The following is a 24,885-nucleotide window of genomic DNA, read 5'->3' on the forward strand; positions in this document are numbered from 1 at the left end:
TCACGCTAAGTATCGAAGAACTCTCGACCCGTTCAGGCGAGTTATAATTGAGCTGAGATGTCACGCCTCTAGACTCTCAACCCGTTCAGACGGGTTACAAGTAAGCGAAGCCCTCACACTTGAGTATCCTGGAGTGTCGAGTTGTTCAGCCAAGTTTTGAGCGAGCCTAGCTCTTGCGCTCTGCATGACACTCACGTTAAGAAAGTTTTGAGGACGAAGTGTAAAGGTTAAAAGGAACGAGAACTCTAAAATGCCAATCGGATGCACATTGAATTATACTTAGCAAATTTTTACAAAAGTTACTGAGTTTCCACAAAAGGTTGTTGCTAAATGCATAGGAAAGCTACACCAGGTCGACGGTTACATTGTCAAGGAGCATCTCCACAATCTTCTCCCTCTTTATTAACATTGTTGGGACCTCCGCTGCAAGATAGCCGCCCTCCTTTGGTTGCATAATAGTCCCCTCGATGTTATAGCCGAACAAGTGAATGGTTTGGTCTGTCAGTATCTGGTTGAATTCCCTTGAGCGGAGATACTCCACCCTGTGGGTTTCCAGCTGGGCGGGCTCTTCTTCTTTAAATTTGGCCAGTTTGACCTTCAGAGCTAGCAGCTCGGCGTCTTCTCATCAATGGTCCTTTTGAACTCACCGAGCTGGATTTCGTGGCTCGCTTGTTCAGTCGTACGGTCGGACTGCTCCGCGGCCAAGGTGTGTTTTTGCTTCCTAGAGCTTTTTGGCCAGAACCCAAGCTTCCTTGTTCTTTAGCTCCAAGTCCTCAATAGCCCTGAGCTTCCTGGCATTAGCAAAGTTAATCTTTGACTCAAAATGATGAACCTTCTTGGTCAGTCGGTCGAGCTAGAGGGCCCGGTCATGGTTTTTCTCTTCTCCACCGTCAGTGCCCGCTCGGACCCTAAGATCTATTCGGAGGAAGTGTCTAAATATTTCTTCAATTGAGACAACTCTGCAGTCAATTGCTCGACCCCGGGCCTGCAAGGTGCTTGACTCTCTGGTCAGAGCTTGCAGCTACCTATTTTAATGCTCGAGAAAGGTCAGCCTTTGACACATGGCCAAGCTTTCCACTCAAAACTACAAGTAGAAGATGTCAGAAGCGCTCGACCGGGAAAAATAATGAGAAAATCTGGATAAGCTTACCCCTATGGATTTCTGAGTCAAGCTATCAGCAAGCTCCCCAGACAGAACAGTCACTACCTTAGCCCTAGCATCTGCCCAGGTCTGGGCTAAAGGACCTTGTATCCTAATTTTATGTTCAGGGGAGCGCAGCTCGGTGTCATCTGGATGGCGCCAATCATCAGTTGGTAATAAGATGATGGTCGTAATATGCCTACGGCCGCTCAGATCCGAGGGCTCTGAAATCACTTTACCCTTGGACATGGGGGAGGAGCAGATGATTGAAGTAGGGGCTGCTAGGTCGGTTGGCGGCGACAACAGGTAAGAAACTGGCTGCCCTATCATCATCCCCGCTGGTAGCTTGGACAAGGAGGGAGTCCGATCGGACGATGGCGGTGTCAGTAGGACGATCATTATTTCAGGGACGACGGAGGAAGAGCTCTTGCCCCGCTTGGATGGAAGTCAAGGAGCAGAAGTGGCCACAGAAGTTTGCAAAATTGAAGCCTCCGAGTGGGAGGAAGCCTCCGACCAAAGCCTATTCCTTCGTTTGCGATGGATCAGGGGCTCACAAGAGGCAGTCGACTCGGAAGGGATAGCCACTGGAACCATGGAGGGTCGTGCGGGTAGAAGCTCACTTTTGGCAGCCGCGGTGTTACTTGCCGCTGCTTAACTTTGTTCCCCGATCTGATCTTCTGAATGCGTGACCAGCAAGTGACCGTGACTCTCTAGCTCGACAGCCCCCTTTGCGCTGATTTTCACGTCAGTTAATTTGCTTGAGCTACTTAACAATGACTTCAGCATGACTTGGGTTGCAAAATAGAAGGAGAAATCAGTTAGAATAAAAAATGATGGATATAGAAATAGCTTACCTAAAGAGCCAGGTAGTCAGGCTCGAATAGGACTTAGCCCAAACATATATAGCACGCCCTCCAACAATAATTTGTGGATGTGATATTTCTGACTGGAAAGGTGCGCGACCGCTTAGAGGTAGGTCGGCTCCCATCGATACTTTGTCAGTGCAAGGGACTTTGGCAACTCCATTTGCCAGCCGATCGGGGAGTCGTACATAGAAATAATGGCCCTTCCCACCCTTATTTGATGTGAGAATCTTATCAAAGTAGACAGCGCCCACTCGATCCTGGAAGAGGAAGGTGCCCAATTCGGATAATTTTAGATAATAAAAATAATCAAAAATACGAGGTAAAGGGAAAATTCCATATATGCGGAATAGGACAACAATCTCACACAGTAGTCTAAAGGAGTTGGGTACCAGCTAGTGTAAGGGAATGTGAAAGTATATACAAACGTCAGAGAAAAAAGAATGAATGAGAAAGCGCAGGCCGACATGGAATTGGTCTTTCAAGAAAGGAAGAAAGCCATCCAGAGGTGTATGGGGGTGAGTATAGGCAGAAGGGATGGTGATTTGGTAGTTGTCGGGAATATGGTAGGTCATCTTCATTTGATCTACCTCATCACCTTTAAAATCAGGCGCGGTGGAGGTGTGCCATAGGGGGTGGAGAAGGAGAGTGCGCTATGAAAGGAGGGGTGAAGAGCAGAGATTGAAAGGAGTAGGGAAGAACTTACTGGAAAAAAAAAAGATCATTGCTGACAAACAAAGAAGAGAGAGCAAGAAGGCAAATAGAAGAAGATGAAGGTGTGGAGATGAAGAAGAAAGAAGTTGAGGGTTTAAAAACCCTGTGGACGGCTGCCTTAAGTCGTCAGATCAAGAACTTTGGAAATTGAGATTTAATCTGGGTCATGGAATTCGAAAAGGCAGTCATCGCATCAAATCCAAACAATTATCTGTCACATCACACATGCAGCGGCAGGGAAAAATGACACGTGACATTCGATTACAAGTGGCATTAATGAGGAAAGATAATGTATGATTAAAGGGCATGGTCAAGCATGTTTTGCATAAGGGTTAGGGATTTGAATGGTTTCTGAGAAATTATGGTGACGTCAGCAACAATTAAAAGGCATTAAGTGGGGGTGAGCGCTCAGAGCAGAGATCAGAAGGAAGTTAGAAAATAGTTAAGTGTTATCCATGATGGATCCGAGCGGCATCAGCCTCAGAGTATGAATAGTCGATCGGAAGAGTGACCAGAAAGAAATTCAAAGATGGCTAAAGTGTCTGTCATAGCTGAGCGGTAGCTCTAAACCCTATCACATTCAGTCGGAGAAAAGGCAGCTTCTCGACAAACGGCAAGAGCAATGAACGTCACAACCGAGCAGTGGCTCTAAACCCTGAAACACCCGATCGGGACTAAGAGTTGCATAACATATTAATCGTCCAGTCAATCGGACTTGCAGCTTCCTTCGACTAGACTTGAGGTAAGGCTTGTGATACGGTGATGAAAAGGGGACCACAAAAGATGGATCAAAGTAGGAAAGAACAGTTGACATAGAGGTCAAAGTAAAGATAGTCGAAGCATAGGTCCCCCGCTTGGGCGTAGTGGGCCAAACGACCTACATGACCGGTCGAATATGACTATTCGAAAACCGTCCATGGAGAGCTTGTGATTGTGGTAAGAGATAAGACGTAAATCCCCTGAATCTTCATCCTGGCCGGACGCCATGGCCAGTCAGATGAAAAACAGCCCTATGACAACAGAAAGACCGAATAAAGGAAGATAACTCTGTTCAGTATGATCGAGCAAGGACGTCCTTGCCGAGCGACCTCCGGTCGATGTCCGATCAGCCTATAGTGGGACCCAACTGCATATTTAATCATATCCTTTTGGAGGTTGGTGCCACTTATAACGAAGCATGTCTAACAACCAGATTGTACTTTAGAAGCTTCCAACCTGCCACATCAAGGATTCGTGTGCTCGTTTAAGGAAAGGTACTAAGAATACTTTTTTACTTGTATTTTCCTAGGACACTTTGGAAAACGTGCATACTCTTAGAAATGCATGCACAAATACTACAATGACACTATAAAAGATGGTTCTCATATACAGACGAAGGTATGCATTATTTTACTGTTTAACACACTCACTGCCACAACTTTCTACTATTCCCCACTAAGTACTGACTTGAGCGTCGGAGGGTCAACGCCAGGAACCCCTTCCTGGCCCGACACTAACTCCTCTTGTGTTACAGGAACACGTGGAGTCTTTGCCCTGTCAATCTTCAAGCCACATTCTCAGCCTGTCATCTTCTCCGCGTTCGGACAGGATCACTTATTGTTGAAGTAGGTTCAGGGTGAGACCTTTTCTAGATGGCGTTTAAGATTAGGGTTCAAGGTTTAAGCTTGTGTGAGCCAGCTAGGAGAACATTATTATCAAAATCGGACTATAAGAGAGCTGATGACAAATAATGGCAATCAGTTCAATAGAAACAAATATAAATCTGAAGTTTGCATCAATTGCTAACTCATGCACCAGCATGTAAACAGAGGTAATAAACAGGGGTGAGAAAATTTTAAGTTAAATCAAAATAGTCAACCAACGTAATTGAATTTGAAAATTCATTCGGTTAATTTAGAAACTTAATTTTTTAAAATTCAAATTTTATTAAACCGATTAAACCAAACCAGTTTGTACTCAACGACTGACATGTCATGATTATTCAACTATTGTACTCAATTTTAAAAAAAAAACTAAAAAAAAAAAATCTAAAAATCGCCGACCCTAAGTCCCAACTCCCGACTCCGTCCAATAGCACAGTAACCAACCAAATTAACTAATTTCCGTACAATTTTCAAGGTAAAGTTTGATCGAATTGATCTAAATGTACTCAATAAATTATTTGTTTCATGTCGGCAACTGCAAGAAGTTTCGGTATCTTAGAATGAATAGATTACTAAAACTGATATGGAACAGTAGCCAAGTGTGGTCGTAAAGAGAAACAAAATGAAAATATGTACTGACTAAAATTTCATGGCTGTAAACTAAATATCATCATAGAGCATTTAATGAGATTATAGAGGGCGATCTCTATGTTCGATCGATATATCCACTTACTGCAAACTACAATACCAGGAGTATTTATCAACTTTGTGAAACAAATAAAACACAGTATGATGTTTTCTTACAGATGTTTTAGCAAGAAAGTTCTGCCAATACTTCATTATTAGAATAAGCATCCTCACATCCATACACGAAAGACGTGAATCCTACCATAAGCAAGGTGCATCTGAAGTTTAGGAAAGTCCCAATAACTTCTTGATATCCTTCTGCACAAGCAATGAATACTCAAAACGTTAGAATGGACTTTGTATGCCGTTGTTCGTAGATTGAACATGTTTCGTAGATGGCGCATGGAATGAATTGAGGAAGCTTGGGTTACCTCAATACTAAGGGGAGAGGTGGTTGGAGCATAGCGATCGACCACATTACCATCCTTGTCCACCAAGAACTTAGTGAAGTTCCACTTGATGCCCTCTCCAAAAAAACCACCCTTGCTGGACTTCAAGAACTTGTATATGGGTGCAGCTTTTTCACCATTCACATCGACCTAAAGGACGGGGAAAATATTTAATTTGAGACAAATTCTGATATACAGATACAAACAGCTTAGTACCTATGAAAATTTTCAACAATATCTATAGCAATGATTATTTTTTTCCCTAAACTACAGCACAAAAATTGATGTATTATGATTAAAAAGAGAGCTCAAACATTGATCCATTAAGTTAGATTTGTGTAATATCAAAAGTTATAGCTTACCTTGTCAAATATAGGATACTCGGCTTTAAATCGTGTGCATGCAAACTGAACAATCTCCTCGTTGTTTCCTGGTTCTTGCCCCGCAAATTGATTGCATGGAAAAGCTAGAATCTCAAAATCTGTTTCATGCAAGCAACTAGGTAAATGGAAAGTAATTAAAAGTGAAAATTGACTTTTTAAGGCTAGTTTTTCTTCTCTTCTATCTCTTAATACGTAACAGTTCATGGAGTGCTAATTTTAAAATGTCAGAACACAGAGCAACTACAGAACTACCTCAACTTAAAATTAGCGACAGTTGTATCTGAAACTAACAGGTGATTGGAAGTGATGAAAGATGACCATCTTTAGTTAGCAAGAACATACCTTTGTCCTTGTACTTCTCATACAACTGAGTCAGTTCTGTGTAATTTGAGTTTGTCAGCCCACTATCAAATGCATAAATACGAGATTTAGATAACAAACAAAGCAGTGGAAGCATGAATGAACCCTTACTCTAAATAAGTTGAATAATATTTTGCTATTTTTTTGAAGATCAATTAAGTCCTTGATTGAGCTACAATACCATTGAGAAGCAACATTGACAATTAGCAGGACCTTTCCTTTGTAAATGCTAAGATCAACATCATTTCCTTTGGCGTCCTGCATTAGATCAGTAAAGCACATGATAGTTATCAGCTGAGATCACCCACAAAAAGAAAGGAAGGCAAAATTGTCTTATCAATACAAACATAAAAAACATTGAATATGGGCATCCCAGCTGACCCTTTCAAAGCCAAACCAAAAGTGCTACTCAAATTTAAATTTAATAATCATAGAAAAGCTGTGTGTAAGGAAAATATAGGAGAAAGCGTTAGACTGGACAGAAAAACAACTAAATTCTACTGGATCTTAAAATAAGAACATGTTTAGATTAAAAAAAAATGGATCTCGTTACCAGATCATATAAGAATATGAGAGTAGAACACCTTAATAATGAGTATCACATTTAGATGGACAGAATTTTTTTAAAAAAAAAAAAAATCAGAAATTTAACCTAGGTCGGAAACAGCTTTCCTAAAAAAAAAATAGGGCAAAGCGACTATGAAGAACAATCTCTACTGGTAAATCCACCACACACGGCGATCCCCAGATTGTCAAGACTAAAGTCACACAAGAGATACTAAGAGCCACGGAATTCCCACAAGGGCGAAGCAAGGAAGACGAAGGAACCAAAGATCCACACGTATCTAAAAATACAAGGCCCACGATTTTCCCCCTTTTTTATAAAGAAGAAAAAAAGAATCTAAGCTATCCAAACGACGCAGAAAGGATCACAAGTTCGAGGACGAACCTTGACGGTGAGGTCGTGAATGGATCCGGCGGTTGTGGAGGAAGCCATCGGCGAAGAGAATCCGGCGACTGCGAACAGTGATTTGAGGTCGGAACTCTGGGGCTGAGGCGACCTCGCTGTTGGGCGCTGAAATTTATCGCAACCCAACGACCGTTCACACTTCACACTAATGGAATCAATCGGCACGTGCGTCACCATTACGCGAAATGTGAACAAATTCTGAGCGGTGGTGATGACCCACAATTTATTAAACATGTTAAATTTATTTAATTAATTTTAACTGAAAAATATAATAACCACTGAATTGTAACGATAAGTGATTAAATTATTTTTTTTAAAAAAAAAAACTTCGAACATGAAAAATAAAAAAAAAATCTTTCAACGAAGGGATGTTAGAACATGTGGCACTCCAATGCCTCTGTCAATATATCCCTAAATTAACACAGAAAAGATAAATCATAAATGACTATTAACCATTAATAGGTCAGACATAAGAGAAAACATGTTCAGATACGTCAAGTTTCTATCCAAAAATTTCATATGACAATACCTCATATCTTAATCATCATACCATCTCAAGAAATCGAAGTGACATTAGAACAGCTCCAATGGCAGGAGTATTGCTAAAGAGATGAGAAACATCTAGCTAACAAGAGGTGGGACAATATAACAGCCTCATTTCAGAGACATTGGATCAGTTATTCTTTAGTTCAGGTTCAACAACAGCATACGAAGACCGCATTGGCGGTTTCACGCGTAGAATGAAAATATATATGAAAAACAAAACTTCACGGTTTCACGCGGAGAATGAAAAAATATATATGAAAAAAAACTTCGTTGGTACGATAGGCCACATTTAGAGCTTCATTAGTGTGACCACCTCAACAACCTTGGACCATCTCGGGCTAGATAAATCGTATCAAAGAGTAATCATGCTCAATATTATTAGACTTTGCATTTAACATCATTATCGAATGGAACTTGCCGAGGGATTAAACTTCACCCTCCGGAAGAAGGAAAAAAAAAATATGGATCAGGAAGTTACTCTGTCAATTTCTCAACTGACTCCTGCTGCAGCAGGAAGAGGATGGATATTGATGACGTCGTAACATCGAGCACATAGAGTTGGATGCTCTGGGAAGGAACCAACTTGAGTTGTATAGTTCCAACATCTTTCGCACTTGGAGCCATCTGCCCGAGCAACTCCGATCCAAATTTCACTTCTTGGATCACTGTACTTGCCGGTATGTGGCATTCTGGTACTTAAATCTGTGTTTAGTGAATCGAGAACCTCCACCTGAAGAAGTAGAACATGTTGGAATGGGGAGAGAAAGTAGAAACAATAACCCTAACTGAGAAATCGACATGCCTGAGATGTTATGAAAATCCTATGTAGAGCGTCAGCTTCATTCTCAGCGAGGCACAGTTCCTGCAATCTGGAGGCCACACCAGCATCGGAGGAATGGAGATAAACCTTGGCCTCCAAGCTGGACCCGATCAGCTTTCCGACCCTTGCATTTTCTAGGATTTTGTTCACCTCGGATCTCAACTGCTTAACAATAAACAATATGTTATAGTCATGTTGGGACGAGCAACAGACCGTCAAACTCAACTATTGTTACATTGATAGCTAGAAATATCCAAATCTTAAATCTTTTTTGGCAACATCATATATACCTAACATCATAATGCATATAATACGATTTGACGAACCACAACTTTATAAAACTTTTCACTTTAACCTAAGAAGCAAAAATCCATCGCAAAAGAATCCAAAAGTTTCTCTAACGCAAGTCTTTATCATGTGCAACTCAGGAGTTGGATTCTTGGTTAGCTCTTACCGAGGGTTTAGCATTCAAATTATAACCTAATTTCATCGCCTGTGGGCCTATTCACGCAAAGATCGTCACTTCAGCTTGCACTATCTTGAAACTCAGCATAGGTCCATAAATTGTGCCATTCAAACTTCTCAAATAGAAACTTAAGAATAATTACATTAAAAAACTAAATTTCTTAAAAGTTTGGGAAGATTTTCTAGGCAAAGATAATCTAAATTAGATCAAGTAAAATAGTGATATAATTATACCTCCAGGATTAGACTCCAAAAATCAACATCATCAGCGGGCATCTGGAGCCACCTTTTGTTTGGAACTGGCCACTTTATCTCGAAGGCAAATTTAGCAGCAGAACCATCTTCAGTGGCATATTCAAAAGGGAGGTACTGCCAAACATCCTCAGCCAAATGTGGCAAAATCGGAGCAATTACACTAACAATAGAAATAAGATGCTCTGCAAGAACTGTTTGACAACTCCGTCTATTTAAACTGGTAGTACCCCTGAGAAATTCTGATGCTTAGTCACAATAGAAGGTAAAAAACAATCAACGAATTAAAGAGAGAATAACTGGATTAATGATTTCAAATACAGGTTAGGCAAGTGGTATCCAAGAAAATTATAGCCCATTATTTATCTAGGACTAGTTAGAGTTTGAAAATACAAATTTGCATGCTCCATGTCTCTAATAAGTACCATTGTAAGTAATTGGGTTAATTCTACAAGATAACTCGATTTCAGGCTCACTCTGTCATCCTTGAGAATGCAACTTTTTCTCATCTTCAATTTGATTGGTTTTCTTCTTTGTAGTGACACCTCATAGCAACCTCAGAATTCTGGGAGTACAGATTGTAGAAACGTAATGGCAAAAAAGATGACAATGTAAGATTCTAAAAAAAATTGTCAAGAAGAGCCTTAAATAGGCTAACTTTGTCATCCTCAATGCAACTTCTTCTCATCCTTAATTTCATTGGTTTTCTTCTTTGCAATAGTACCTAATAGCCACCACACAACTCAGGGAATACAGATTATAAAAACTTAAAAGGCAAAAGATGATCATGCTAACAACAACAATAAAAACCAAGTCTTATCCCACTAGATGGGGTTGATTATATGGATCCTTTTATGCTATTGAGCTCTATCCCCTACTATATCATCATTTATATTTAAATAAATTTTATCTTATTTTATTGCTACTAACCAAATTTTCTTTGACCTTTCTCTTCCTCGTTTGATGTGCACATTTATTATAGTTTCACATCGTCTAACTGAAACATCTATTGGTCGTCTACATACATGTTTGTACCATCTTAAACATCTCCCGGAATTTTCCCTCAATAAGTGCAACCCCGACTTTCTCTCTAATATTTTCATTTCTTATATATCCATCCTTGTATGTCCGCACATCCACCTTAACATCCTTATCTCTGCAACTCTTATCTTTTGCTTATGTGCTCGAGTCATAGTCCAACATTCAGCTCCATATAACATAGCAAGTCTAACCACTATTTTGTAAAATTTTCCTTTTAGTCTTAGAGGTACTTTACAATCACAAAAAACACCTGACACTCTCCTTCATAAAAGATGATAATGCTAGATCGCAAAAAAAAAAGGAGAATTACAAAGAAGAAATTTAAGGCCTTGATAAGGGGTGATTAGAGCTTGGCCAGAGTGAACATTTATTTGGGATATTCAAAATCAAAATTAATCACAACAATATCCATCATATTACCTAACTATTTGGAATTAGCAACATGGATCTCATCCTTCGATAAGCTATATGTAAGGTCATATCATTTGCAATATCCAAGGTTATCGAGGCACAATATATGTGTATGATGCTATAACGAGCAAAAGCTATGCACAAAAAGGACAACCTATCAAAATTATATTAAGGAATTGCCACTCTGCTAGTGTATTCCAAAATATTGTCATTTAACCTTGCTTAACTTTGAAGCGCCAAAATAAAAGACAATAACCACAAGAATATAAAAGTTCCCAAGACAGTTGAGAAAAACATACCCTACATAAAGCCGGTCTTTAGCAACATCTAAATAGAAATTTGAAAGATCAACGATCGTAAAGCGTTGAATGATCTGGAAATGAAAAGTTATGATTAAAGTTCAGTAGTCTCTCAAAAATACACATTGAAGAAGGAATTACTAATACATCCTAATAACAGCAAAGGAATTAACTACTACCGATGTCAAATGTATTTTACACATGCATAAATAGTGTTGGCAATGACAAGAAGCTTCTACTACTGAAGCAACAAGTACCTGGTATATTTTGTAGAACTGGTAAAGCTCATAGTTGTCCTTTATTGTCTCCACAATATTCCCAAGTTGGTATAGTGCATACTGGTCAATTTTTGGAAGCTTGGTATATGAAACTGTATTTTCTAGCTACAAAAAAATTAATTATTAGATGAAATCATAAGAAAAAAAAATGAAAAACAAAGCATGCTCATGGCCATTATTAAGTATTTCTGAACAAGATAATCAAGCATCTTCATGGTTATTATAAAATATTTCTTAAATAAGTCTAGCTATTTTTTGCAAAAGTTAACATGCTTGTGCATTTGGTACATCAACTAAAGATATGGAACAATTTTAAAAAACAACTGTATTTTGCTCCCTTCTCTAGGATTATAGCATATCATAACTAAGAGCAATGATTGAATATAGACTGGCAGAGACCTGCAGTGATGCTCTTTTACTGAGTCCATTTTGACAAATTTGAAGTAAATAACAATTTTTTATCAAAATATTATGAAAGGTGATGAAGAAAACACGCCAGGAAACTAATAATGAAAGACACTTCAGAGGTTAATCATTGGTCGTGGAGCACATATACTAATTTTTTTTAAAAAGAATGAAACAAATAAAACAGATGGCATACATTCCAATCATGCAGATTTGACAATAGAAACCGCAATGTTCCACGTAGTTTCCTATACATATCAGACATTTGGCGGAGAATTTGAGGGCCAATCAACACATCTCCAGTGTAGTCAACACTTGAAACCCAAAGACGAAGAACGTCAGCTCCATAACCCGGTTGATCCTAACATAACAAATTAAGTATCAAACACCAGGCATGATTGAAAGAATTTAGAAGCAAGTATATTTGAACAAACCTTTGTGTTTTTCCCTCCACTAATTACAACATCAGGATCAACAACGTTACCAAGAGATTTGCTCATTTTCATACCCTTTTCATCAAGTACAAACCCATGTGTAACAACACATGAGTAAGGAGCAATTCCTGCAAAAAGCACAGATAAAATGAATAAACTTATTAGGTTGCTATGGGCATGTGGATGTTAAGATAATATTAGGTTGTACAAATCAACAAATCCAGAAGAAAGAAATTCTGAATTAATATTGAATCATGCTTAGTGCAAATTCTAATGGTTTAATTATTTTTGTCATAACCATAATCAAGTAAAGAGACAATCATATGCTATTCAAGCTGCAATTAATAAGCATCCATGAAAAGATTCTTAGTTGGAACCTCTTCCCAAAATGATGTATTAAATTCTTTCATGTGTTAAAATAATCAACTGTGTTTCAAACTACATGGATTAGTCTTGGTTGGCAACTGCTGATTTAGCACAAAGAATGTTTTCAACAAACATTAGCACCATGCAGATTGAAGTGTGTCTAAAGCAAACAGTATTCTAAAATGAAACTAGATACCTGTTGCTGCAATACTGGTTAATAAAGAGCTCTGAAACCATCCACGATGCTGGTCAGATCCTTCAAGGTACAGATCTGCAGGAAAACATAGCCCATCCCTTTTGCCTAAAACTGCTGCCCAAGATGAGCCTAGAAATGTACCACACAAGAGACATTACAAGAAAAGAAAAAATAAAGAACAGTACTTGGTGTCACTCAAAAAGGAATGCGGTAAATTGATTATAAGACATGAACACCAAAAAAATTGAATAATTGTAAATATTGAATATTTTAAACATGAACACAAGAAAAGTCCAGATCACAGATAACTTAATGCCTGAGGAAGTAGTCCTATGATTATAAACAAAAGCAAAATTCAGACCTCATTTCCAGTAGTAATTTTGCTGTCGCTCGAGCCTAATTAGCCTTCAAATGCAATAATACTGTTTGCATTTTAGGTTTAGGCTAGTTCTTTTTCTAAGTAATTAGATCATTTCGGTTCTTAAAGAACATATTTGAAAAGAGAGTGATGATGCATTAAATATTTAAAAAAAATAAAAGCCTATATTCAATCTCACATTCTTAGAAACAAAAAAGAGCAAAATAAGAGACAAAAAATTGTTAAATAAACTTTGTAATCTAATCCTCTCTCTTGTTATTCTCTCAATAGCACATTTTGCTATGGTTGAGAGAGGCTGTTTTCTTCTTTCCATTTTTCATAGCTACAATATATATGAGGATTTGATTTAGAACCAAAGCCACTATTTAGGATGATACTAGCAACTATCTCATATTACAAGTGGATGCTAATAACTGCCTGTACTCAGGCTATTATATCCCCTCTCATATTGCCAAGATCAACAATACAAAATTGAAGCTGAAGAAATATCTTCAAATTGATATGCAAATAATCCTTGATAGGAGCCAACAAATTAGGACCATGTAAAATAAAATATTCGTTCAGGATGCCACAATTTGTATGCCAGAATTGCATACCAGAGTCAAACCAAACATCCATTGTATCAGTTCCTTTGTAGTATTCTGATGCGTTTTGCCGATATTTCTCAGGAAGAAGGTCTTCGGTTGACATGTACCACCAGGCATCGCTACCCTTCTTTGACACTATATCTGGAAAATAGAAAAATTAAACTATAATAAGCAGCATGAAAAAGATAAAATGTGTCAACCAGAGACAATTTCTGGAATATGGAAGAATGGGCCATGCTAAGCAACAACACAAACAATCCAGACACAGGAGTGCAACAAACAAAATTCCAGCATGAATTGCAGAAGATGTGGAAATACAACACACATGATTGCTTACTATCTAACAGAATACAGGAGAGCAGTTTTGAGCATCCTATAAAAGTATTGTTCTTAAAAAAATTGCACTACCTTTAACATGTGCAATGGTTTCTTCAGAGATCAGTGGTTCTTTAGAGTGAACATGATAAAAAACAGGAATTGGAACTCCCCAAGTTCTTTGCCGTGAGATACACCAATCAGAACGGCTAGCAGTCATAGCAACAATTCTGTTCTTCGCCTGGCAATTACTATACATGTTGTCAAAGATAAAATAATGATGGAGTTGATAGGAAAACAAACTTTAGCACCAGAGTATAGGTAGTATTATACAAGAAGATTTTCAATCATGCTACTCCCATGAATGCCCACTAATTCATCAAATCAAACTAGCCTCTGCTTCCCGGTCTGTACGGTCCGATTTTCAAAACATTGCTCACGTGAATGTCTCTTTACACCTAATCAGTTTATTAGTATTATATAGCAAATGTTCCCAAGTTTCACGAATCTCCTGAATCCCCTTCCATAGGCTTCACTTTTTTGACCTGCTCACTTCCACATCTCACGATTGCTTCCCTGCCTACAGCTGCCCACAAATACCTCGCAGTGGCTTTCACAACTTGGTTATAGGTAGGCATTTTCTTCCCCCTCTGGTGTTTCTTCTTTGTTTCTTTCTCTATATATTTTTTTTTATTTCACTAAGAATAATCTGTCAGCAATCCTGAATGACCTGATGAAGTTCCTTGTCCAATTTTCACCATGACTAGTGCTCTCAAAAAAATGAAGCTTAAGTAAACAAGAGCTCATTAATCCCATTACTTATAGTCTCATACAAGTGAAGAAAATGAAAGACAGTAACTAATGTTTCAAGATAAGGTTCTTTGTCTTACGTATAATGTACTTAGAAAATGAGTTTACAAGTTAAGTAGCATTGATAAGAAAATAGCATATTTACCTTTCAAGTTAAGGTACATAAAAAGAAAAAAAAAATTAAGACTTGATTGTTCTGAGTGATTTGAGCAAAGAAAATGCTTTACACATAACAAAAAGGAGTATATATAAGCAAAAAAGCAAATTATTACATCAAGCAGTCAGTAAAAGAAAGTTGGAGGAGATACAAAGGACCATTTTAATTTTATTTTTTAAAAAATGAAAAGAAGTATAAAGCTCATGCTTGCTTATTTGCCAAACAAAAAATTTTCAAAGGTAATTGATACCTGTGTAGGAATCCAATTTACTTTACCAATTGCATCCATAGCCATGTCTCGGAAGCCATCAACAGATGCAAACCATTGTTCAGTGGCTCTAAATATCGTAGGTTTCTTTGTCCTCCAATCATAAGGATACTTGTGCTCTAAAAGAAGCCATAATATTGATAGAATAAATATAGACTTAAAAATCAAATCATACAAAAAGATATACTACCTACATGACAAGGGAACTTACTGTATGGCTCTTCGAGAACAAGTGATAATTGTTCATCCAGATACTTCACAATAGCAACATTACCAGCCCCAAGAACTTCCAGGCCATTAAACTCACCAGCTTCCTCAGTAAACTTTCCTTCATCATCCACTGGAGAAATAATAGGTAGTCCATACTTTATGCCAGTTATATAGTCTTCTTGTCCATGACCAGGAGCAGTATGAACTAACCCAGTTCCTGACTCTGTTGTGATATAGTCTCCACCAAGCACTACAGGGCATTCCTTGCCACTTATAGGGTGAGCATACCTACATCACATTTTCAACAAATATAATTTCTGTAAAAACTACACAATGGCTTCTGGCAGCAATAGTTGTCACAGGCAATAGTTTCGTGTAGATTGTTTACAAGACCTTCAATGTTTGATCATGGATCACCATACAGTAGTAGATCATGCACTGATGTAATTCATATAGTCATAAATTAAACAGTGGAGATATATAATAACTATAATGTAAAAGTCTCAACCTGAAATTTTCCAGACATGATCCTGGGAAAATTTTATGCACTGCAAATTTCACCCCCCACTTAGACTCAAGTGCAGGTACAAGTTCGGAAGCCACAATCACAAAACACTTTGTATCACTAAATTTCAAGAAACCGCCAACTTTTGTTTGCTTCCTCAAAGGGGCTGTAACATCTTCAGGAGCATGATGTAATTCAGCAACCACATATTCAAGCTCAGGATTAACAGCAACAGCTGAGAATTCAGAATAAATATTACTAACTTTGAGGTTAAGATCATTTCCCAACTAAAAGAATCATATCATAACAAAAAAACTTCCACAGCTTTGAGCTTCTATGATTCATGAGTATAATTTCATTAATAAAACCAATCATTTAGAACACTTATGCTAACATTATAATATTTGAAAACAATGGAGAAGTATTGATGTAAATTGGTATCAGATTTTAGAGTACTCTAGAAATCATCTAGATGAGAATTTCTCCATCCAAATCCAAAATATTTAGAAATACCATGTAGGGCATTTGGATCCACACCCGTGTCAAATAATAATACCCGAGTACAAATAGCTTAAATAAATAGCACCCTATACTCTTGAAGTGGAAAAGAAATTAATAATTCTCTTCTCCATCCCTTGCAATACATGAGCTACTCTAACTCTTACATAGTGAAGCACTTACACATATGAGTTTTCAATTAATATTTAGTTCCTTCTGATAAATGATTTATTACTTGAATTTGGTTCCTTCTGATGAAGTCTACAATGTAAACTGAACTTTATCATAAAAATATTAAACCTATAAAGCTTTACCTGCATTTGCAGGAATAGTCCAAGGGGTGGTTGTCCATATGGCCAAGTACAAATCTGGAAGAAACTCCTCAACTAACTGAGGTGAAGCTGAGGATGAACTAATGATCTTGAACGTAGCATATATGCTTTTAGAAATGTGTCCCTCAGGATACTACAATAAATAGAAGAAAAAATGGAGATAAGAATAATTGATCAATTAAACTACAGGCCTTCAGAGCAGAAAAGCAACAGAGGTAAGCACCATATATATTGAAATCAGTGGACCTTTATAAAAGACCTACACAATAACTGAAGGCCTAAATATAACACAGGAGAGAGTTTTTCAGTTTTATTGAATACACACCGTTTTATAGAAAGAAAGCTACAATGGTTCTGATACCATAATCTCAAATAAGGATGATGACTGACCAGAAAGAAAGATATGAAAAAGACTACTATTAGCATATGCAAGCCTATAATGGAGCATGCACACAGAATTAATCTGATTTCACAAATGGAGATGAGTATGGGTTCAGTTGCAGATGAACCAGTGTAGGTGACAGTGTAGCAAAGATTAAAAAAAAGACAGGAAAGAAGAGTGTTAAAGAAAATATGAAATGAATTTTACTCGTTTCTTTGCCTTCTTTTCTACTACTCTCTTTTCTTTTTTCCCCTAATTTTAACATTTTCTTTGTAATACTCTTATTTCTCTTTCATATCACTCTTTCATAAATTCAATAATATATATAATCTTTTTAGGCATTATCTAGTCTGCCTAGCACTTGATGGTTGAAATTCCTAATTTTTCGTAATAACCAGCTATCTACAGATCTAATTCTAATGATACCATATAATCCCTTTCTATAGCAACATAAATACCTATTGGATGGATTACTCTATTAGCTCTTAGAAAGAAAACAGAACTAGAAAAGAGTTGAATCACAGTCAAGCTTGCTACAGTGACCAGCATTTATTGTTTGCCATAATGACCCATATTTATTGAACCAAACACTATTTCTATGAGGATTCACAATTTTGTGTAGTTTAGATCAGTATCAAACTTAACAGTTGAAAATGATTAGTTCACTATGCTGAGATTTACACTCACTTTGGTTCATACAAATGGCTCTACCATTTGTTTGTGTAACAAAAGCTAGGTGGTCAAAATGGAAAGGGGTGTATGATGTTTCAGTGATTGACATGTCATGCAAGGTGTCAGGTGGTTAACAACTGCCAATAGGAAGGAGAACTGAGAACATTAACAATCATGACTTGAAATTAACTAAACTGGAAGATAAAACGAGTGAAACAATGTTAAGAAAACATGAGAAAAAGGATGGGTTTTGCATTGATAGTAATCATGCCTACCCAATTAAGAAGAGGAAATCTAAGAAGAGGATAAATTACAGAGGTGAATACAGAAAAGATATTATTGCATGTAAATATAGTGTGAATGAGACTATTTACTGAATTTATCCAAGGAAAAAATGAACTACAGAGGTTAGGCATATTTGTTTCTCAAACATTTTGTTTACTTGTCATAATAGTTTGTTATCAGGGAAGCCACAGACAAGAACTCAAAAGTGTAGATGAAGTAAAATACTCAACAAATGAATTAATGAAAAGAAAAGAAAGAACATAAAAGCTCAAAAATAACCATCTAATCACCAGTGATTTACCTCCAATTCAGCCTCTGCCAAAGCTGTGCGTGAGGATGGGCTCCAGTGAACAGGCTTTCGACCCCTATAAATATATCCTTTGAGAGCCATCTTGCCAAAAACTTCTATCTACCAAAGACAAATACAGAGAATGTAATATTTAGGAAAATATTAACAATAAGACTGGATCTGTTTGTAACATTGAAGCTATAGAAAAGTGTCATCGAACCATAGTCTCCAATTATCAATACATCTTTAATAGTATTCATCCATATAAGCTACCAATAAAATCAACTCTCCATCCCCAAACCTTTTCATGCAGAATGGGTATGTCAAGAAACAAAACAAAAAAAAACAATGAAAAATGAAGACATTGATCAATCGGAATCAATTATTGCAAAATAGGCAATGACAATGAGAGCCACAAGAAGATGCCAGAATCAATATCAAGCTGTTAATATTATTAGTAGGGGCTTTTACATATTTATAATGTGTTTGGCTGGAAAGATATTTTACTTTTCATTTTTCATTTCTTGGAAAAGTGAATTTGAAATCTGAAAAGAGAAATAAAATAATTTTTAGAATGATTTTTTGATACATTAGAAATTACTAGAGGTGAATGAAGTGATAAGATTTACTTTTTATGTTCATTTTTTAATGGATTTATTTTATTTTCTAAAAACTACAACCTGAAAATACAAAATTTTAATTAACAAATAATATTTGTGAACTAAGGAGTTAGAATTTCATATATGACATTACATGTATTTTAATTTTAGACCAATTGTCCACTACTGCTTCAGGAAAAAAAAATATTTATCTATCTTGACAATGAATACTGATAATTGCAAATAAATAATAAATTCTTAAAAACTCAATATATGTTTAGTTTCATTAAGCTAATATTAACTGAATTTTCTATGATAAATAATTTTATTCGATCAACATAAATTAAAATTATAAAAAAACTAAAACTTATGTTAATTATGCTTCCATATATATATATATATTATTTGCAATGCATTATTATCAAATTGAAAAATGTGTTGATGATCAACTAGTCTATATTAACCAACCTCCAACTAAGACTAGTGCGACAAAATGATGATCATGATTATCCAATCTACATTAATTACAATGGCATATTTGCATGTCCTTAAGTTTGTATGGGTTAACAAAATGAAATTTGAATAGTTAACATGAAAATCAACAAGCCGCATGGAGATTTATGTGATCACCACTTATTAGCGTGTAATTATAAAGTATACCACAGTGTCAGGCATATTTGAAGGTCTTAACATAGAAAATTAGATGGCAAGCATAACGGTGTTAGATAAAAAATATTGTCAAGCAAGGTTCGTCAATCTCAGCAGTTCATAATGCAGCCCTGTCTAACAAATTGATGTTACAGTTATTTAAACAATTATCACACACCAACAATGTCAAAAATTTCCTGATTAAGAGCTGAATCACTATTTTAAGAAAGTGAAAATGTCTGCCATTTTTCTGGAAAACTCAAACACAGCCAAGTGAGAAATAAAAGGAGAAATAAGTGAATGGCAAGGTACTACCAACCTGTGCAGCTTCATATTCTGGGAAAAGGGTCAGATAAGGTGCATCCCAATCAGCCCATACCCCAAAGCGCTGTCAACTAACAAGAATTAACTATATCCAAAAAACATAAAAGTAACTCAATGTAGTAGGATATGAAAGATCCTTGGATGTAAATTTAGCATAAATAGTGTAGTTATGAAAAGTTAGAGAGATAAAATTTACCTTAAAAGAGTTCATCTGAATATTAACAGTATTTTTTGCGAACTTTGCAGCCTTTTCTCTCAACTTCAAAGGCTTTAACTCCCTTCTAGTATCTTCATCCATAGACTGCAGAACTGAGCAATATAAAATTGAGTGAAAGGTCATTGCAGAAGGGATTGTATAAAAGTTAGATATGTCTATAAGAGGCAAAAACAAGGAGGAAAAAAAGAACAAACAATAGATGCAATTTTACTAAATGCAATATAGAAAAAAAACTGTGGTTTATAATTTATATCAATTGATCAGACTAAAAAGTTGCTTGGTTGTTGGTGATTCGATCATACAAATAATAACATATTTTCTTCAAAAAAGAAATATAAATCATGTCTTCTTGCTTTACCAGATGACAAAGTAATGATAGCTGAAACAAATGAACACAAGGAAATCCAATGTAGAAGAGTTCTACAGATGCATCAATGAAACATTTTATAGCAATTGACCAATTTTTCCAACAATCCAGCCAAGGATAAATAGTAGAATTTCAATACATTACGTCATTACCAAACAGTGTATATATAGATACCAGATAGTACAGAGATGAATACTTTACATCTTTATTTGATTCATTTTCAAAAATACTTGCATCCTCATCCCGCAGTTGCTTTGTGTATAATGTTGCAAAGGTAAAGTTTCATTTTAAGTCAGATAATCAGTCCCAGACCAAAGCGAAATATTAGTATCATGTTAGCATACCCACTGTGGTGCCTGTCAACACCGAAGAAGGGGGAACAACTGCAGACCTAGCAGCATGGGAGGAGGAGAGGAAGAAGAAGCCTATCTGGAAGTTTGCCAAGCCAGATTCATCAAAATTGCCGCTGAAATTGCAGCCTTCTGCCTTTGTCACAGGTTCCCAGGTGTGCTACATCTCAGACTGTGCCAGCATCTCACTAGAAGAGTGGAACACAGCGTTCCGCCTGTATTGACGGATGGCATGATATCTAAAACTGTGAACATTCCTATATCAGCTTACACGAAATGTTGGAATTGTATTGTCGCATATCATACTTTCACAACTATACCCCTCAGCCATAGTTTCAAAAATCGCAATCTACAATGCGATGTTGATAAAAAGTCCAACTGAATAGCACCTACTGTTGGAAATCCATGTTTAACTTTCACTTTTGTGCATGAATTTAAAATATTTACAATACTTGACAAGAAATTCAACAATCTAACAATTCATATTGTGATTGCGCGAATGCTAAAAACAGATAGGTAATTTGCACCTGTATTGATGGATGGCATGATATCTAAAACTGTGAACATTCCTATATCAGCTTACATGAAATGTTGGAATTGTATTGTCGCATATCATACTTTCACAACTATACCCCTCAGCCGTAGTTTCAAAAATCGCAATCTACGATGCGATGTTGATAAAAAGTCCAACTGAATAGCACCTACTGTTGGAAATCCATGTTTAACTTTCGCTTTTGCGCATGAAATTAAAATATTTACGACACTTGACAAGAAATTCAACAATCTAACAATTCATATTGTCATTGTGTGAATGCTAAAAACAGATAGGTAATTAGCTTTCTGTGAAATGCATGATTCTAGAGATTTACAGACAAGTCATAACATATCAAATCTATGAGAGATACTTCACTAATTTAACCCACATAGTGAGAAAAAAAAAGTGTGCTAAGGATGTGGAACTTGCCTTTTAATTCTATTGGAAGGCCATGACAATCCCAACCAGGAACAAAGTTGACTCTGTAATTACGAAGAAGCTGGAGCAAAAGCACAGGTTAATACAGAAACAACCGAGAAAAAAAATTAAGATAAAGCATTTGCAAATTAAGAGGCAATAAACCAATTTATCTTTTTTAATCAGTATCCGCAAACTCAGAGAAATACACATGCATAAGCACACATACTTTTTGTGAAGATGGACAATGTGAGGGATTTATAACCCCATTTTTAGCAATCTGCCAAAAAGCTAAGGAGAAAAGAAACAAAATAAAAAGATCTCCAATGGGATGTTTGATTGTGATTCTGTGATTAACCTCTCAGTGGCCCAGTGCATATGTTCAATACACTTTCAAATAATAAGGTTTTCAAATTTTGAGGCTTCAAGAGCATGAAGCCAAAGAACAAGCAAAGAGTTTCTAAATTTAGGTGCCTGGAGTTTGCTTTTTTGCAAGTCCCTTTTTGTGTCTGGACCAGTACATATGTTCAATGCACTTAAGGCACGATTGGGCCAACATTTCCCATGGTGAAAAGAAACTACATTAGAAACAAACCTCGGAAATAATTCCCCAAGTGGCTTTTCCTACCATTTCTACACAGGAAAGGATGCTGTGAGAGATTATTTTTCCTGTCATACAACTTTTGGCTTCTTCCCAAGTCAAGTGAAAAACATAATTTGGGCAGAATAGAACCATTCGATTTTTTTGAAAAATAAAATAATTTTTCTTAGTTATCTTGATTTGAAATTATTTTTTGGGCTTTTAACAAATAATTTTTAAAATTTAAGTTTTCCTCCCCTCTTTTCTACGCTCCAAGGAATTTTTCCCCTGTCCTGTTTCTTTCTCTAACTATTGCCTTTCTGCATGAAAAATTGATCCTAAAAGCACTTCCTGCCTTCCTGGTGATCAACAGCTTCCAAGTAGAAAGCCAAACACATGTTACTTAGTAATTAATATTTATACAACCTCCTTCTAAGGGCTTCTATGCATAGGATAATTTAAAAATGTTGCTTTTCTATGTGACAGTTTTACAACTGCCTACTCTAGGAACACTATCTCTAAGAGCATCCACATTGGTGTTAATGTGTGGGTGTTATAACACTCAAATGGTGTTATAACCAATGTGTGTAAGTGTTATAACACCCACATATTAACCGTGTTCATTTCAATTCTTTGAACACAATAAGCAGATTTTATTAAAAAAATAAGAAAATAAATTTTGGGTATAAAGAATAAAGATGAATAAGTGGGCAGTAGGACCTACAAATAATGAGTGTTAATGTTAAAATGAATGTGGGTGTGTGTTAATAAAAGGGATGTGTTAATTTAATGGGTATGTGGCATGCTTTTTGAAGATGTGACATATTAATACATTCAAACTAAATAAGGATGCCCAAAAAAGAAGCTGATGCCACTATTATAATAAAAGCTAGGTTATTGTATCTTAATTTCTTTTTCGAATTTAGATTGCCTTACTGCACAACTTAAGCAAAATGGTTCCTCGGAAATTTGAATATCACACATTTTCATTGACTTTATTAAGCAGTAACATCTGACAAAGGATAGCAAAATATCTAAGAAAAAAATTAAAAGGAAGATAAATACAAAAATCAAGGGCTAATGGTACCTTATATCGGTTGATAATGTCCTTCAGAATCTTATTTAGAGCATGACCCATGTGCAGACTACCATTTGCATAAGGTGGGCCGTCATGAAGGACAAAGCTCCTCTGCCCATGCAATCAGGCATCAAGACTTCCAACAATTTCAAACTATTTCTAACCATATACAAGATTTTATGAAAAATGGGAAAAGATGAAGAAAAATTCTGCCAAAGTAGCTCACCCCAGTATTTCTATCTGATACTCTCTTGAAAACCTGATTCTCCTCCCACAACTTCTGGATCTCAGGCTCTCTAACCACTGCATTAGCCCTCATCCCAAATGTGGTCTTGGGCAAGTCTACCGTGTGCTTATATTTTCCTTCCTCTTTAATCCCACCTTTGAAAACCAGTATCGATGTGAAAATTACACACAGAAACATACTACATTCAAACAAGATCAAACCATTCAAGTAGTTGGCTGTCTTTTGTCTAAGATCGCCATTATAATCAAACTAAATTAAACTCAAGTACTAGTTTCATTTTCAAAGCATTCTAACGCCGAGCCAATCAAAAACATTATTTTACCAGAAGGTAGAAAATGTTGAGCGAGTGTAGATTACCATCAGACGCCTTCTTCGCTGCCGCCATCACAGGTCCCCGGGCTCTCCGTTTCGATTCAGAACCACCGCAACCGTGGGGCAGATCGGTAGTCAAAGGTCGGGCGAACAGCACAGGCCATATTATAAAGGAAGCATTTTGACGGCCAAAGCCAATCCTCCGACACGACACCTACGTTACGGACGATAAATCAAAAGACAACATACAAGATTGAGCAGAGTAAAGCGACGAGAGGGGAGGTGGAGGGAGAGTACAAGGGAGGAGGAGACCCGGAGTGCAAACTTGGCTTCGCCTGAATTGAACAAAGTGGCGGCGGCGGCGGAAGACTTGAGGAGCGGAGCTACTTCCATGACGAGGTGGCGGCGCTGGAGCAGGGGCACTGTCTATCTACTGAGTACTGGGCGAAGGGCATGGCCCTCACAAGCCGAGCAGAGGGAGGGGAAGGATGGATGCGTCGAGCAAGCAGACAGGGAAGAGGAGAAGGAGGCGATTTAAAAAGAGAAGGGAAGGGAAGAGGAAGAGGGTTTGGTTCCAATGTTCCGCCGGAACAACATTGCATGGACTGTGGTGCGCCTCTCGTTGCATTGTATGGAAGACAATGGATAAGTAGGTTATCCATGAGTATGAGGATTCAGGTCGGAGTTTAAGTAGCTAATTATTTTGATTAATCAAGTTTTAATTTAATTTATTTTTTAAAAATTGCATAAAAGTAGATAGATGCCAATATAAAATTCAAAGAAAAGGTCGAATGGATTTATTATACATAATTTTATCTTGTATTTTTGTAAGAGTCTATTTCGCAATTTAAATTTATGA

At 36.8% G+C, this 24,885-nt stretch overlaps 2 protein-coding genes across 4 annotated transcripts; both read right to left on the reverse strand.

The window, feature by feature from the left end:
• Positions 1–5,017: 5,017 nt before the first annotated feature.
• LOC122056756 (probable phospholipid hydroperoxide glutathione peroxidase) lies at positions 5,018–7,327 on the reverse strand. The gene is made up of 6 exons (XM_042618854.1): positions 7,130–7,327; positions 6,362–6,438; positions 6,163–6,224; positions 5,800–5,918; positions 5,420–5,587; positions 5,018–5,306 (listed from the first exon to the last, which is right to left on the reverse strand). The coding sequence occupies exons 1-6, from the start codon at positions 7,325–7,327 to the stop codon at positions 5,274–5,276; spliced, it is 657 nt and encodes a 218-aa protein (XP_042474788.1). The 3' UTR covers positions 5,018–5,273.
• On the reverse strand, positions 7,219–24,554 carry LOC122056755 (isoleucine--tRNA ligase, chloroplastic/mitochondrial-like). Of its 3 annotated transcripts, XM_042618852.1 has the most exons (23): positions 24,324–24,554; positions 24,072–24,240; positions 23,694–23,848; positions 23,477–23,578; positions 21,822–21,891; positions 20,120–20,232; positions 19,919–19,987; positions 18,365–18,472; positions 16,707–16,857; positions 15,898–16,129; positions 15,391–15,677; positions 15,162–15,298; positions 14,038–14,185; positions 13,639–13,770; positions 12,664–12,792; positions 12,102–12,229; positions 11,864–12,028; positions 11,242–11,367; positions 10,985–11,058; positions 9,216–9,465; positions 8,499–8,678; positions 8,175–8,426; positions 7,219–7,348 (listed from the first exon to the last, which is right to left on the reverse strand). In XM_042618852.1, the coding sequence occupies exons 1-22, from the start codon at positions 24,417–24,419 to the stop codon at positions 8,187–8,189; spliced, it is 3,261 nt and encodes a 1,086-aa protein (XP_042474786.1). In that variant the 5' UTR covers positions 24,420–24,554; the 3' UTR covers positions 7,219–7,348; positions 8,175–8,186. The 3 variants fall into 3 exon arrangements, with proteins under 3 accessions (XP_042474786.1, XP_042474785.1, XP_042474787.1); XM_042618851.1 differs by lacking the exon at positions 7,219–7,348 and having other exon boundaries at positions 7,997–8,426; XM_042618853.1 differs by lacking the exons at positions 7,219–7,348; positions 23,694–23,848; positions 24,072–24,240; positions 24,324–24,554 and having other exon boundaries at positions 8,036–8,426; positions 20,120–20,224; positions 23,477–23,495.
• Positions 24,555–24,885: the final 331 nt, after the last annotated feature.

Source organism: Zingiber officinale, chromosome 3B, assembly GCF_018446385.1.
Source record: "Zingiber officinale cultivar Zhangliang chromosome 3B, Zo_v1.1, whole genome shotgun sequence".
In the NCBI taxonomy this organism is placed as follows: domain Eukaryota; kingdom Viridiplantae; phylum Streptophyta; class Magnoliopsida; order Zingiberales; family Zingiberaceae; genus Zingiber; species Zingiber officinale.

What these genes read in the sequence shown, in the direction of transcription:
- LOC122056756 (XM_042618854.1), bottom strand. Translation starts at nt 7,327, where the DNA reads ATGGTGACGCACGTGCCGATTGATTCCATTAGTGTGAAGTGTGAACGG. An exon ending in AGTATCCTATATTTGACAAG is followed by an intron (nt 5,588 to 5,799) that starts GTAAGCTATAAC and finishes CCCGTCCTTTAG; the next exon opens with GTCGATGTGAATGGTGAAAA. An exon ending in CCTCTCCCCTTAGTATTGAG is followed by an intron (nt 5,307 to 5,419) that starts GTAACCCAAGCT and finishes TTGCTTGTGCAG; the next exon opens with AAGGATATCAAGAAGTTATT.
- LOC122056755 (XM_042618852.1), bottom strand. Translation starts at nt 24,419, where the DNA reads ATGGAAGTAGCTCCGCTCCTCAAGTCTTCCGCCGCCGCCGCCACTTTG. An exon ending in ACATTATCAACCGATATAAG is followed by an intron (nt 21,892 to 23,476) that starts GTACCATTAGCC and finishes CTTTTGCTCCAG; the next exon opens with CTTCTTCGTAATTACAGAGT. An exon ending in TAAATTGGATTCCTACACAG is followed by an intron (nt 14,186 to 15,161) that starts GTATCAATTACC and finishes AGTAATTGCCAG; the next exon opens with GCGAAGAACAGAATTGTTGC.